The following is a 14,845-nucleotide window of genomic DNA, read 5'->3' as shown; positions in this document are numbered from 1 at the left end:
ATACCCGACATAAATTCTAAATTTCTTTTTGGAACCATATATAATATAAAGGAGATACGTATAAATATTTGTCGGCTCTCAAATATTTTCACTTTCGTCAAATCATGTATTCATTGGGATCAGTAAATTTCTTATTTACTGCAGGTGATGATTATAAATCAAATGAGAATGAAGACAACTATATCGATAACCATTTCTCTCTCGAATGGTTATTATGATATAATTAACCTTTATCTCATTTGATTTCTAAACATGATCTCTATTATTGTCTCATTTAGTGTCTCAATTTGATATCCATTTCAACGGATATTCAAATTCAATAAATTTTTCGAGACATCGTAAAAAGTAGTGCTTTATTTATAATAAACTTTTCTCCTACAGGGAGAAATATAGTAGTGGCTCTTTCAGAGTTTTCAATCACTTAAGCACTACCACTAATTGTGTTTGTCTCTTTTGTTGGAAAATAGTGTATATAGTAGCACTTATTAATGAGACACATATCATTATCACCATAATTCTTATGGGACAAATATCATGACCATAATCCTTTGATTCCAAATGTTTAACATCCATTTTTTCTTCAGGAAGAAAAGTTAATTAAATCAATCATTATACACCTTCAGGGTGTTTAAAGAAATTGGGCATGTGAAGATGATATTATAATTTTGATTCGTCAAATGTACTTCGGGACATTTATCTTTAGGACCTTTATTTTCTTGTCCTTATCATTATTATCCCACTTCAAGTGGTAACTTTTTCTCTTGTCATGGTAAAATATATATTTACCAAAATCATAGTCATGGCAACGACCATAACTAATAAATTGAAATTTAGTCGGATTCACTTCTGGGAATGGACTAGAATTAGCATGCAATAAGTACAAAATACTTCTCAAAATTTATCTCAATATTACTACTAAGATACAAAAGTTCATTCCAAAGGGTGTCAATGTACCTCTATATATAGGTACTACAAGATTAAAGGAACAGCAATCCTATTAAACACCCACTATTACAAGAATATGAAGAAACCTATGAAACGGTTCTTCCACTACATGAATAGATTTATGGATTGTAACTTCTATACATAATGTATCCATAAATCAAGAATTAATCCTCTTGAAAATACAAAGGGACATCCATACTTTTAATTGTTTCATAACATTTAGGAATAAGATCATGAGTACTTGGCAGGAAATAGTTTGGGAATCGGAAAAGTTGAAAGAGTCTCTTTAGTTTAAGATCCATTAGACCCCAACTGATGTTTTATAGTGATCTTTCTTGCAATTATTTCACTTCAAGCAAATAGTAAATACGGTTTACAGGTACTGCATTATACTGACATAAAATTTTTCAGAACAAATTTGGCTAATTTTTTGAGGAATAAAATTTTGAATCGGAAGAAAATTGTTTTATATGTGCGTGGAGATTGGACATTGTCTCGTGATTGCCTAAAAAGTTAAAAAGATATTAACAGAATAATTATAATAGGGAGACTTTCTATCTTGAACTAACTTAGACTTTCAAAGATAATTATTATTTTTGTTGACTTCCTGATCCAAGGACATATTAGGATTGGAGTTTTCTAAACAAAAATTTTTTTTAGTTCTCGATTTTTTATTATTTACACTCCCATCATTTGTTTTTATCACATACTCTAACAAATGAACTATATGATTAAAATAGTAGTGAAAGTGTAATTAACAAAAATGAGAGTACAAATAACATTTGTTTATTTATTTTACGTGACTTTTAATGACTAATTCTTTTTTAGTAGTGTTCGTTTGTAAGGAAAAATGTAGGAAAGTGAAGGAAACATAATTATTTATTCCTTTTGGTTAACAGGAAAGTTGAAAAGTTTTCTTTTAAACAAGAAGATTGCTATCAAACAATAATCTTTTAAACAATTAAATTGTCTTCCAATTACTCTCAAGAGGAACAATTATTTGAACAAGTATCATGAATTATAAACGCTTGTAGAGAGTGTCACATTTAATTTACTATATGTAAATTGTTTTCTAGTAGCCACATTATTATTACTACACGTATACAGGGAGCTATATACTTCTGTTTATCTGTACATAAGACTGCTAAAAGACACAAAAGTGGCCCTGTTGTGTTTGCAGCGAAGGAGGTAGCCAATATTCCAGCCGACACAAAAAAAAAAAAGACAAGGATAAGTTTTCTTTTACAGTAGGAAAACGAAGCAATCCTCGAGTGTGTTATGCTTGGAAACCCCCCCTCCCCCCCCACCAACCCAAAACAACAATGTACGATCTAATTGTACATGTTGTACTGTACGTACAGGCGGCTAACGCGTGTACCAACCGTGTTAATAAGTTCCTATATAAGCAAGAAATTACAGCAAAAGTTTATAGCAATTTTGGGTTCTACTATACAATCTGTTAGTGTTCTCAAATTTTGAAAAGAAAGCTTGAAAATTGCGAATTGGCGATACTCAGCCCAGTGGCCAGATTTGTAGTGATTCAGAAAGAAGAGAAAATGGAGAGTGAAGGAAGCTCAGATGTCTATGACCCGGCTACTCTAGACACGGAAGAAGGGTTTGATTCTGTAGAGACTAGAGAAGAAAATGACGCACGGCCAGGTTCCTTCCGCATCGCTATGGAGCTATCTCATAACATCCATGGTAATCGCAGCTCTCATGATGTTCGTATAGATCTGGAGGCCGGTGGTGAACCTGTAAATCCAGATCAAGCTCCAAATGATGAAATTTCGGATGAAGTTCCAGCTGATGGAGCTCTAGATGACGAAAGTTCAGAAGAAATTCCAGATGGTGAAGCTCAAGATGATATGGCTCCTGATGAACAAATCCAGCAGCATGTTCCCTTCTCGGTAACAATCACCGTCGACGTCCCACAAGATGGTCAAATGCCGGTGGTGCCACCACATGTTCGTAAAGTAGATCTAATGTCCTATACCCCCAAATTGGTCTCCATTGGCCCTATTCATCATAATAGGAAGAGTTTGCGGCTGACGAAAGCAGAGAAAATGCGGTTTCTTGGGCCTTTTTTGGATGACAGGAACAAAGAATCCTTACGAAGTGTAATGGAAAACTGGGAGGCGAGAGTTAGAAGATGCTATTCAATGACTTTCCAAGGGATAAGCAGCGTTGATTTTGTGGACATGCTGCTGACTGATGGTTGCTTCATTGTAGCACTATTTCGCCGCAATTACAAATGGAGCAAGGTAACCTTAATTATCATCAACTAGTAGTCATTCATTTGTTTGGTTTGGATAAATTATTATAAATTTCTGCCATCCTTGCCCACTCATTAGTTAACATAAGAAACATAAGAAAAGAAAGCTTGCTATTCTGGGGTGGATTTTAGTAACAGTGTACTATTAATTTTATGCAGGAGGGAGTTGATGCTACTGACAACCCTATATTTTCAACAAGATGGATGCTGCCAGAAATTGGTCGTGACTTGTTGATGATTGAAAATCAGCTTCCTTTGTTCGTGCTTAAGGAGATATTTAATGTAACAAAGCTAATGCCTAATGAAACTTCTTTTGAACAAGTTGCTCTCGAATTTTTCAAGTCCTTTCACATTGGAAAGGAAGCTATGGTCATCAAGAAACACCATACAGAAGGCCACCATGAACATTTACTTGATTTGTTTCATTCCTTGTATTTACCACCCAAATCTTCTGATTCAGGTGCAGCTCAAGAAAGACGGGAAAACAAGGAACCACTCATGTACCGCCCAAGTGTGCAAGGTAAAAACTGGGTACCGAGTGCCACAGTATTAAAATCCTCTGGTGTTAGATTCTATGCAATGGAAAGTAACTCCCTTGAAATCCAGTTCAGAGTCGGAACATTGGGCGGAAGATTGAGTATTCCCAGCATTTCCATTGATGAGAGCTCCATTATCATCCTTAAAAACTTGTTGGCATATGAGCAAAGCTCTAGAGGTATAGAACCATTATTTACCTCTCTAGTGTTGTTCTTTTCCAGCATGGCATCTGTGCCTGATGACATCAAACTTCTAAGAGAGGCATCCATCATTCGCCACCAGCCTGGTGATGATCAAATGCTCATTGAAGTCCTGAAACTTCTCAGCAAGCAGCTAGAGTGCGACGTGAGAGATTGCTCCATGAAACAGCAGGTGGAAGATATCATAGCATTTTGTGGTTGCAACATAGACAATTTTTGGTACGCCGGAGGACGCATTCTTGCAAAAAATGCTGTCCGTTTCATTTTGTTGTGCTTGTCTTTAGTTTTAGCTTTTACAGTGGGCCGCTATCATCATAGATAATGACCATGGGCTTGATTGAATGGTCGAGACAAATTGTGTCTGTCTTCTTCTTCTTCTTCTTCTTCTTTTTTTAAGTGCTGACTTTGGTGAAGGATGGAGGACATTATAAGTTATGACAAAATATTAGTGTCGGCAAATTATAAATTTTTTTGTTTGGATGGATGTGCTATTTGATGATCAAGTTGTTATTATTAATCAAGCTTGACTTTAATTATACTCCAAAGCAAATGGTATCAAAATTGGAATATCTACTTTTCTTACAAAATTGGAATATCTACTTTTCTTACATATTCATATGTAATTTTTTGATGTAACATCTTGCAGTGTTTTGTTATGTATATTATATAAGAGGTAGCCTGTCTTTCCTATATGTATATTATATAAGAGGTAGCCTGTCTTTCCTCTATATATATACACGTATATATATACATCTACTTTTCTTACACATTCATGTGTAATTTTGATGTAACATCTTGCAATGTTTTGTTATATATATTATATAAGAGGTAGCCTGCCTTTCCCATATATATATATAAGTTGATTGGTATATTGTCTTTAGCTTTGCAGATAGAAAAAAGATGTTGTAGTTGCAGGAAATACATACGTATACACACATATATATAGTTAGCAAGCAGAAAAGTAAAGGATTACCCTTTCCTTTAATTGTTTTTTCCCTAAAGGGAAACCCAACTTTGGAGGTTGTCAAAAATCCCTACCATATTTACTTAATTATTGGCGACATAGTTATTATACCCGATTCGGCCCGGCGGTTCAACAGGTTAACTCAGTGAACCGACAATTAAGCCAAACCGGCTTGTCAATTAGATCGTTTATGTATTGAAATCATTGACTTTTCAACGGATCGACGGTTCAATCGATCAACCCAGTGAACTGGCCGATTTTATGAGGAACCGGTCTATATGTTGTCAAGGAAAAATTTTGTGAAAATGCTAGAATAGAATTTCAAACAGAGGACCCCATGCACAAAAGTAGAATACAATCACCGCTGGACCAACCACCCACTTGTTGGTTATTTTGTCATTCTTATATTATATATTATACTTTAATTCTTATTTTATTTCTCCAAAACAAAATTTATTTGGAATCTTTTAATAACATTTTATTATTCCCCAAACTCTATAAATTATGAAATTGACTTAAAAAAATAACATATTACACAATTTATTTTAAAGGCAAATATCATTTTTAATAAACTTTTGCACTTAAAATTCATAAATAAACTAGATAATTGCACTTAAATAAAATTTATACTTGAAATTTGGTAAATTACTAATTAAATTTAGGTTGTTAATTCTTATAAGAATTAATGATTCTATAATAAATTAGACTAACCGAATATTTATTATGGCATAAAAAATTATGAGACATAATATTTAAATATATTTAGTGATCCACCGATTAGACCACTCATCCACTAGTTGAACCAGTAATCTGTTGACCTAACTCTTTCACCGAGTTCCTCCTGAATCGGGTTTAATAACTATGATTATCGAGAATGAACACACCCCACTTTTTTATCACAAGCATTTACTAAATAAATGATGCGATGAGCTACCCTCGACTTCTGATGACTCAACTCTAGCTCATTTTCCCTCCACAGCCCATCAAAGCACATAAGCCCCTTGGCAATTTTTCGAGTGTTGTTTTATGACTTTCATACACAGACTTTCATTGCTCGTGAACTTTCTTGCTTATAAATTAGGAACAATAAAATGTGCTTCTTTTGTAACAGCCACAGTATGCACAAATTTGGTCCCACTATCAAATTCTGAACATTGTTTCGTGAAAGTAAAAATAATATAACCACATGAGAAAAGGACTTAAATCACTATAATTTTGTTTTTATCATTTTTCAAGTGCATGGAATTCGTAGGACTAAACTAAATTTGAAAACTATCTATCTTGATATACGTTGGTGTCCTAAGCCAACTACAAATGAATTAAGACAGTGAGTAACAAAATAACAACCAAATGAAGTTAGTAACACTTGACAAAATATGGCGAGTTGAAGGCTTAAGCTGCCTTTAGCCAATAGGAAATAATAGCACCAAAATGAGTGAAAATGCATTTTCAATCTCGACCAAGAAGATAAAAAATCTGCCAACTTAAAACTTTTTATCGACTCTTATGAAGTGTACAAGCTCATTTGCGAGTCAATTTCGGTTTCTGCTTAAAGAGTTAGGCCATGCAAAATAGCTGTCATTCACTTTATCAAACACTTTCTGATCTCTTCTTGAGCTCGACTAACTCCTTACGTAGGAGTACAAAAGCAACCTGTTTTAGGAAAGCCACCTAATGGGATTTAAAATCTTTTTTTGGGCTACAGGTCAGGGGTAGTTTTAAAAATTCAAAGAGTATGCCAAAACATTGCTTTGATCTAGATGGACCTCTCTTCTTTCTAATACCGTATACAACTTGTTGGGTTCCCCCTCCCTCATAGAGCAAGATAGTATCAGTGTAGTCTCCTTCTTCTCTATAAAGTAGGATAGTATAAATATTGTCAACTTAGAAAAAAATAGATGTACAACTTTAGAAAATTTGACCTGTTGTATTGGACAACTGAAAATCTATTTGGATCATTCCGTTAGGCCTATAAGATGGCTCGGAAATCAGTTCCAGAAAAATAAATTATAGGGTATAAAATGTAGTGCCTTTATATGCATAAGTTGCTAATTAACTATGATGCTGTACATTGGAAAAGAAGAGGATATAGGTCTCCACCAGCCAGTTACATATGGGGCAGAAGGTATCCACATAAATACCTCGCTTTTGAAGATTATCATAGGAAAGGTAATCGATTATGGATGATTCTCCATAAAAGGTGCTTCGTTTTGCTTGGAATATTAAGGCCCCAAAGCCTTTTCCAAATCTTGTCGATACCTAAGCTGTCACTTTGTTTCTCCTGCTGCCCTACCAGTATGATATTTGAATACATTATCACATGATACGCGTTTTTAACAAAGTGCTAGGTCCACATGTCTTTGACTCTTGTTCGCGCAAGAGGTATACTTTTAATCAAGTCTACTTTATACTAATTTTGAACTCATGGTTAAGGAAATTGTTCAGGTACTTTCCACTGAGGATTGTGAATTGTTGGCAACTCTTTGCTATGGAATCTGGAGCAATAGGAATGGCGCAATTTTCAATGGCAAACAACAAGATCCTCTATCTATATTCAGCTATGCATTCATCATCTTGCAGATTTTCGTACAGCAAATGCATGGAATTGCCTTTCAGTATGCGCCAAGGCTCCATGGAATTTCCTTTCATGCACTGCCCCGTCAGCACCTCATTTCAAGATCAATTTCGATGCTTTTGTTTCCACAGGCTGAAAGGTTTTTGGTCTTGGGGTTGTCATTCGTAACCACGAAGGTGTGTTCATTGTTGGTCCATCAAAATGTCAAGAAGGTTCTGCGAATGCTGAACTTGCTCAGACCTTTGCAGCTAGAGAAGCGGCCTATCTTGCTAAGACACTAAAAATTCCAAGTTTGTTCTGAAGGGTGACGACGCGTCTTTAATGTCAAACTTATCAAAGATAAGGAAGACCTTCTATCTAGTTTCGACCCTATAATTGAGGATATTCAATTGGCTTTATCAGATCAGCATATTCCCCACGCATGTTAGGTTTCAACAAAAGCTAATAATATTGCACATTATTTAACTCATCACGTTAAAACAGGGGATTAGTCGGGCCCCGTAAGGATTGACCCGGACACCCCTATGTCGACAAAAAAAAAAAGTAAAAACTGTCAACTTTTCAGAAATTTTGTGGAATTTCTGTCCAAGTTTTATCAAGTAAATTGTGCTATACGGTATCCAGCAATCTCATTCATAAAATTTTTGGTTTTATCACAAAAAAAAAATCAAGAAAATAAGTACAAAAAGCAGTCTAAAATGGTAGGTAATATTGTAAAAACAGCCACATGCAGGCTACATATTAGGAACACACAATTGTCTTTCGACATCCTTTGTGCATGCAATCAAATCAACGTAGATGTCTATAGGACCCTATAGTATTGCACATTATTTGTTCCAACAACAACTTTATGCGATCATTCGCCTTTGCTATGCTATACTACGTCATATCAAGTTGTCATTTTAGTGCGGTAATGAATTGCAGGCGTTTATCTATTCTTTGCTCCTTGTTACCTGATAAGATGAGATCACAATGAAATACGTGTCAAGTTATCAAGGGAACATACTGTTAGGTCTGGTCCCAGGAAATTGATAAACGAGAAGAATAGGGTTCTTGTCAACTCAATAATGACAATAACAAAATAAATAAATCAAACAGAGAAACACGAAATTTACGTGGTTCGGTCCAATTGACCTACGTCCACGGGCGAAGGGGTAGTAGATTTACTATAACAGAAAGAGAGTACAAACCTTAGGAAATAATTCCTAGATCCAAAAGGCACATAAACTGAAAACACAAAAGAGCCTAAATAGCATTAAATGCTTAATGGCCCAAAGGCCCATGACTTGCTCTTTTGGTTTGATGCCAAACCAAAACCTCTCTTAGACTGGGGCATGGGCCCCCTAAAAACTCTCTTGGACTGGTGCATATGGCACTTGGGCTGGTACTCTTAGCATACTTAAACTCACTTAAGTCTACTATATTTATAACTACCACAAGGAGAGATTTCTTTGTTAAACTCCCGATGTGAGATACAAAGATATACCCAACAAATCTCCACCTTGGCGTGTATCCAACATCGGCAAATAATAGACGAATAGCAAACAAGCTCCACCTTCTCCATAAAAGTCCCAACGGATCTCAATGAACCACAAAAGTCCCAACGAACCACAACGAGCTACCAACGAATCAGAATGCAAAAGGCTCAACAGGTCCCAACGGGCCAAATCTCACAGAAGGTTCAATAGATCCCAACGGGTTAAAAGCCACGAACATAGTAATCATGTTCCACCTTCTTCGCAAAACCTTCAATGAGTTCAAATGGGCCAAATAACTCTTCTCAAAAACCCAACTGAACTCCAACAAAAATTTTTTTTCTTCACTCTCTGTGGCACCCAAAAATTGTTATTGTCATCAAGAACCCAAAATCTGACCATGACCCAAAACCTGAAGCTGAATCTAGAACCTGAAACTCTGATACCAATTTGTTAGGTCTGGTCCCAGGAAATTGATAAACGAGAAGAATAGGGTTCTTGTCAACTCAATAATGACAATAACAAAATAAATAAATCAAACAGAGAAACACGAAATTTACGTGGTTCGGTCCAATTGACCTACGTCCACGGGCGAAGGGGTAGCAGATTTACTATAACAGAAAGAGAGTACAAAATAGAGAGTACAAAACCTTAGGAAATAATTCCCATATCCAAAAGGCACCTAAACTGAGAATACAAAAGAGCCTAAATAGCATTAAATGCTTAATGGCCCAAAGGCTCATGACTTGCTCTTTTGGTTTGATGCCAAACCAAAACCTCTCTTAGACTGGGGCATGGGCCCCCTAAAAACTCTCTTGGACTGGTGCATATGGCACTTGGGCTGGTACTCTTAGCACACTTAAACTCACTTAAGTCTACTATATTTATAACTACCACAAGGAGAGATTTCTTTGTTAAACTCCCGATGTGGGATACAAAGACATACCCAACACATACTTTTGCAGCGACATTCAATTCCCGTTATCCAAACACAACACTATATATATATATATATATATATAACCACCTAATTTTCTATGCATACGGACAACAAACACATCGGAAGGTTGGAGAAGAAGACCCTTAGGTTGACCTGAAGTTCTTAGAAAAGCTACCAGCGTGAAAAGACCCCACAGGCGATGTATGTTTGTTTTGCAGATGTCTAAATTTATAGCTAGTATAAATCAAGAAAGATTTCTTTGTTAAACTCCCGATGTGGGATACAAAGACATACCCAACACATACTTTTGCAGCGACATTCAATTCCCGTTATCCAAACACAACACTATATATATATATATATATATATATATAACCACTTAATTTTCTATGCATACGGACAACAAACACATCGGAAGGTTGGAGAAGAAGACCCTTAGGTTGACCTGAAGTTCTTAGAAAAGCTACCAGCGTGAAAAGACCCCACAGGCGATGTATGTTTGTTTTGCAGATGTCTAAATTTATAGCTAGTATAAATCAAGAAAGCTACTCTTTATGTCACCTTTTCTCCATAAATGTTTATACACACACATACATATAGTATTTCAAAAGCACCAATATGATTTGGTGATTTATTTTTCGCTTTTCAAGAATACCCTTGCAAACCATTAATTGTAGCTATTCTATGATTGCAAATTATAATTTTAGAGGGTATTTGTTTACTTTAGAGTAAATTTGGAATTATAGTTAGATTAATTCCAAATGAAATTGCCCTTATGTCAATTTGTTAAGAAAAGGAGATTACTTTGGAAATAGTACTAGATTTGGAATTGTAATCAAAAGTTAGGCCAGTGTTACTTGGAATTGAAATGTTATTCAGATTGGGATTTAATTGGATATTGGTTTTAATAGGTTAATTATGTCTTGCACCAAAACGCGGCTTTTAAACCTCGATGTTATACTTATACCGCAAACCCTAGCCAAGTAGAAATTAATTGTCCCCATTCCATATTTCTATTTTTTTCTTTTTCTCCCAAAGAAATTTGGAAAGCTCTGCGGTTTGCTTCTTGCAAATGTTAGAAAGATTCCCTATAGTTAAGGTCTATTAGGATGATCCATTGTGATGTTTCCAAAAATTGTTACACTTCAAGCAAGCAGTAAATGCGGTACCTTAAAGAAAAAGTAAATGTGGGTTTTTATGTGATATTGATGACAAGAACAAAAAATTCCTAATTTCTTGTTTAGGAATAAGATCGATCATGACTTGGCAGGAAATAGTTTGGGAATCGGAAAAGTTGAAAGAGTCTCTTTAGTTTAAGATCCATTAGACCCCAACTGATGTTTTATAGTGATCTTTCTTGCAATTATTTCACTTTAAGCAAATAGTAAATACGGTTTACAGGTACTGCATTATACTGACATAAAATTTTTCAGAACAAATTTGGCTATTTTTTTGAGGAATAAAATTTTGAATCGGAAGAAAATTGTTTTATATGTCCGTGGAGATTGGACATTGTCTCGTGATGGCCTAAAAAGTTAAATAGATATTAAAAGAATAATTATAATAGGGAGACTTTCTATCTTGAATTAACTTAATTAGACTTTCAAACATAATTATTTTTGTTAACTGCCTGATCCAAGGACGTATTAGGATTGGAGTTTTCTAAACAAATTTTTTTTTTGAGTTCTCAATTTTTTATTATTTGCACTCCCATCATTTGTTTTTATCGCATACTCTAACAAACGAACTATATGATTAAAATAATAGTGACAGTGTGATTAACAAAAATGAGAGTGCAAATAATATTTTCTTATTTATTTTACCTGACTTTTAATGACTAATTTCTTTTAGTAGTGTTCGTTTGTAAGAAACACCCCCCTACCAACCCAAAACAACAATATACGATCTAATTATAGATAAGCAAATGTACATGTTGTACTGTACGTACAGGCGGCTAACGCGGGTACCAACTGTGTTAATAAGTTCCCATATAAGCAAGAATTACAGCAAAAGTTTATAGCAATTTTGGGTTCTACCATAAAATCTGTAGTGTTCTCAAATTTTGAAAAGAAAGCTTGAAAATTGCGAATTGGCGATACTCAGCCCAGTGGCCAGATTTGTAGTGATTCAGAAAGAGGAGAAAATGGAGAGTGATAGAAGCTCAAATGTCTATGAACCGGCTACTCTAGATACGGAAGAAGGGTTTGATTCTGTAGAGATTAGAGAAGAAAATGAAGCACGGCCAGGTAATCGCTGTTCCCATGATGATCGTGTACATCTGGAGGCCGGTGGTGAACTTGTAAATCCAGATCAAGCTCCAAATGCTGAAATTTCGAATGAAGTTCCAGATGGTGAAGCTCAAGATGATGAGGTTCCAGCTGATGAACAAATCCAGCAACAAGTAGAAATCACCATCGACGTCCCAGAAGATGGTCAAATGCCGGCGGTGCCACCACATGTTCGTAGAGTAGATGAAATGTCCTATACCCCCAAATTGGTCTCCATTGGCCCTATTCATCATAATAGGGAGAGTTTGTGGCTGACGAAAGAAAAGAAAAGGCAGTTTCGTGAGCCTTTTCCTTTTCTGGATGAGAGGGACGAAGAATTACGAAGGAAAATGGGAAACTGGGAGGCGAGAGTTAGAAGATGCTATTCAGAGACTTTCCAAGGGATAAGCAGTGGTGAATTTGTGGACATGCTGCTGACTGATGGTTGCTTCATTGTAGCACTATTTTGCCGCAATTACAAATGGAGCAAGGTAACCTTAATTACCATCGACTAGTAGTCATTCATTTGTTTGGTTTGGATAAATTATTATAAATTTCTGCCATTCTTGCCCACTCATTAGTTAACATAAGAAAAGAAAGCTTGCTATTCTGGGGTGGATTTTAGTAACAATGTACTATTAATTTTATGCAGGAGGGAGTTGATGCTACTGACAACCCTATATTTTCAACAAGATGGATGCTGCCAGAAATTGGTCGTGACTTGTTAATGATTGAAAATCAGCTTCCTTTGTTCGTGCTTAAGGAGATATTTAACGCAACGAAGCTGAAGCCTGAAGGAACTTCTTTTGAAGAAGTTGCTCTCGAATTTTTCAAGTCCTTTCACATTGGAAAGGGAGCTATGGTCATCAAGAAACACCATACAGAAGGCCACCATAAACATTTACTTGATTTGTTTCATTCCTTGTATTTACCACCCAAATCTTCTGATTCAGGTGCAGCTCAAAAAAGACGAAGAAACAAGAAACCACTCATGGGCCGCCCAAGTGTGCGAGGTAAAAACTGGGTACCGAATGCCACAGTATTAAAATCCTCTGGTGTTAGATTCTATGCAAAGGAAGGTAACTCCCTTGGAATCCAGTTCAGAAGGGGAACATTGAGTATTCCCAGCATTTCCATTATTGAGAGCTCCATTATCATCCTTAAAAACTTGTTGGCATATGAACAAAGCTCTAGAGGTATAGAACCATTATTTACCTCTCTGGTGTTGTTCTTTTCCAGCATGGCATCTGTGCCTGCTGACATCAAACTCCTAAGAGAAGCATCCATCATTCTCCACGAGCCTGGAGATGATCAAATGGCCATTGAAGTCCTGAAACTTCTCAGCAAGCAGCTCGAGTGTGACGTGAGAGATTGCTCCATGAAACAGCAGGTGGAAGATATTAGAGCATTTTGTGGTTCCAATAAAGCCAAATTTTGGAAGCCCATAGGACGCATTTGTCCTGCCCGTTTCATTTTGTTGTGCTTGTCTATAGTTTTAGCTGTTACAGTAGGCCGCTATCATTAGAGATAATGGCCATGGGCTTGATTGAATGGTCGATACAAATTGGGTCTGTCTTTTTTTTTTTTTTTTTGAGTGCTGACTTTGGTGAAGGATGGAGGACATTTTAAGTTGTGACAAAATATTAGTGTCAGCAAATTATAATTTTTTTGTTTGGATGAATGTACTATTTGATGATCAAGTTGTTATTATTAATCAAGCTTGACTTTAATTATACTCCAAAGCAAATGGTATCAAAATTGGAATATCTACTTTTCTTACAAATTCAATATGTAATTTTTGATGTAACATCTTGCAATGTTTTGTTATATATATTATATAAGAGGTATGCATGTCTTCTATATATATATATATAGGTTGATTGATAATTGTCTTTAGCTTTGCAGAAAGAAAAAAGATGTTGTAGTTGCAGGAAATACATACGTATACACACATATATATATAGCTAGCAAGCAGAAATGTAAAGGATTACCCTTTCCTTTTATTGTTTTTTCCCCAGAGGGAAACCCAATTTTGGAGGTTGTCAAAGATCCCTACCATTGTTAGTTAATCATTATCGAGAATAAGCATATGATTGGGGAAACCGTAACTCCACAAGGCCTTTGCCTTTGTATTCAATGTAGAAAAGGACACAATGAAAGCTTATTTTGTGTGTAAAGAAGCCAACCAGTCAAGTTCCAACTTGTCAAACTCTTTAAGCTGAATTTGAACTCGACTTGAAGATATTAGCGTACTCGAATGCGAGTTTAAGATCAAACAAATCGAACTTAATCAAATTTAACTATTTTTTTGAACTAAGTATACGTAGACATTTTGCAATATTAATTAATAGACATGTACGAGCCCAATCTTGGCTCATTCATGCATACGAGTCCAGAGCAGAGATCGGGCCATCCCTAATTTTTAAGCATTATTATTTTTCATGACTTTTATTAGTGAAATTGAAGGAAGATAAGTTAATATAGTTACTATAAATAAAATATGGTGTATTGCTATTTCAAAAAAAAAAAAACATAGCTATCAAAATGCACAACTATATTTCTTATAAAAAATTATAGGAAAATTATATCTATGAAAATTATGTCCTTATAAAGTTTTTATTTTTTTTGTCACAGTCCTTTATGAATATTCGAAAAATGAGTATGAAACCA

The 14,845-nt window shown here is 35.4% G+C and overlaps 2 protein-coding genes across 3 annotated transcripts; both read left to right on the top strand.

Annotated features, from left to right (window-relative positions):
• The first annotated feature begins 2,501 nt into the window (after positions 1–2,501).
• On the top strand, positions 2,502–4,276 carry LOC113769004 (UPF0481 protein At3g47200-like). Its single transcript, XM_027313495.1, has 2 exons — positions 2,502–3,206; positions 3,377–4,276. Exons 1-2 carry the CDS (start codon positions 2,502–2,504, stop codon positions 4,274–4,276), a joined length of 1,605 nt encoding a protein of 534 aa, XP_027169296.1.
• A 7,677-nt stretch (positions 4,277–11,953) lies between these two features.
• LOC113768676 (putative UPF0481 protein At3g02645) lies at positions 11,954–13,877 on the top strand. 2 transcript variants are annotated; one of them, XM_027313129.1, is made up of 3 exons: positions 11,954–12,666; positions 12,828–13,254; positions 13,415–13,542. In XM_027313129.1, exons 1-3 carry the CDS (start codon positions 12,052–12,054, stop codon positions 13,447–13,449), a joined length of 1,077 nt encoding a protein of 358 aa, XP_027168930.1. In that variant the 5' UTR covers positions 11,954–12,051; the 3' UTR covers positions 13,450–13,542. The 2 variants fall into 2 exon arrangements, with proteins under 2 accessions (XP_027168930.1, XP_027168929.1); XM_027313128.1 differs by having other exon boundaries at positions 12,828–13,877.
• The last annotated feature ends 968 nt before the right edge of the window (positions 13,878–14,845 follow it).

Source organism: Coffea eugenioides, chromosome 4 (assembly GCF_003713205.1).
Source record: "Coffea eugenioides isolate CCC68of chromosome 4, Ceug_1.0, whole genome shotgun sequence".
In the NCBI taxonomy this organism is placed as follows: Eukaryota; Viridiplantae; Streptophyta; class Magnoliopsida; order Gentianales; family Rubiaceae; genus Coffea; species Coffea eugenioides.
The sequence above is the reverse complement of the archived record's forward strand: the minus strand, read 5'-3'. Positions and strand labels throughout refer to the sequence as shown.

Bases quoted from the DNA above. Each gene is read 5' to 3' on its own strand.
- LOC113769004 (XM_027313495.1), top strand. From the start codon at position 2,502: ATGGAGAGTGAAGGAAGCTCAGATGTCTATGACCCGGCTACTCTAGAC. The intron at 3,207-3,376 runs GTAACCTTAATT...AATTTTATGCAG, and splicing joins GCAATTACAAATGGAGCAAG to GAGGGAGTTGATGCTACTGA.
- LOC113768676 (XM_027313128.1), top strand. From the start codon at position 12,052: ATGGAGAGTGATAGAAGCTCAAATGTCTATGAACCGGCTACTCTAGAT. The intron at 12,667-12,827 runs GTAACCTTAATT...AATTTTATGCAG, and splicing joins GCAATTACAAATGGAGCAAG to GAGGGAGTTGATGCTACTGA.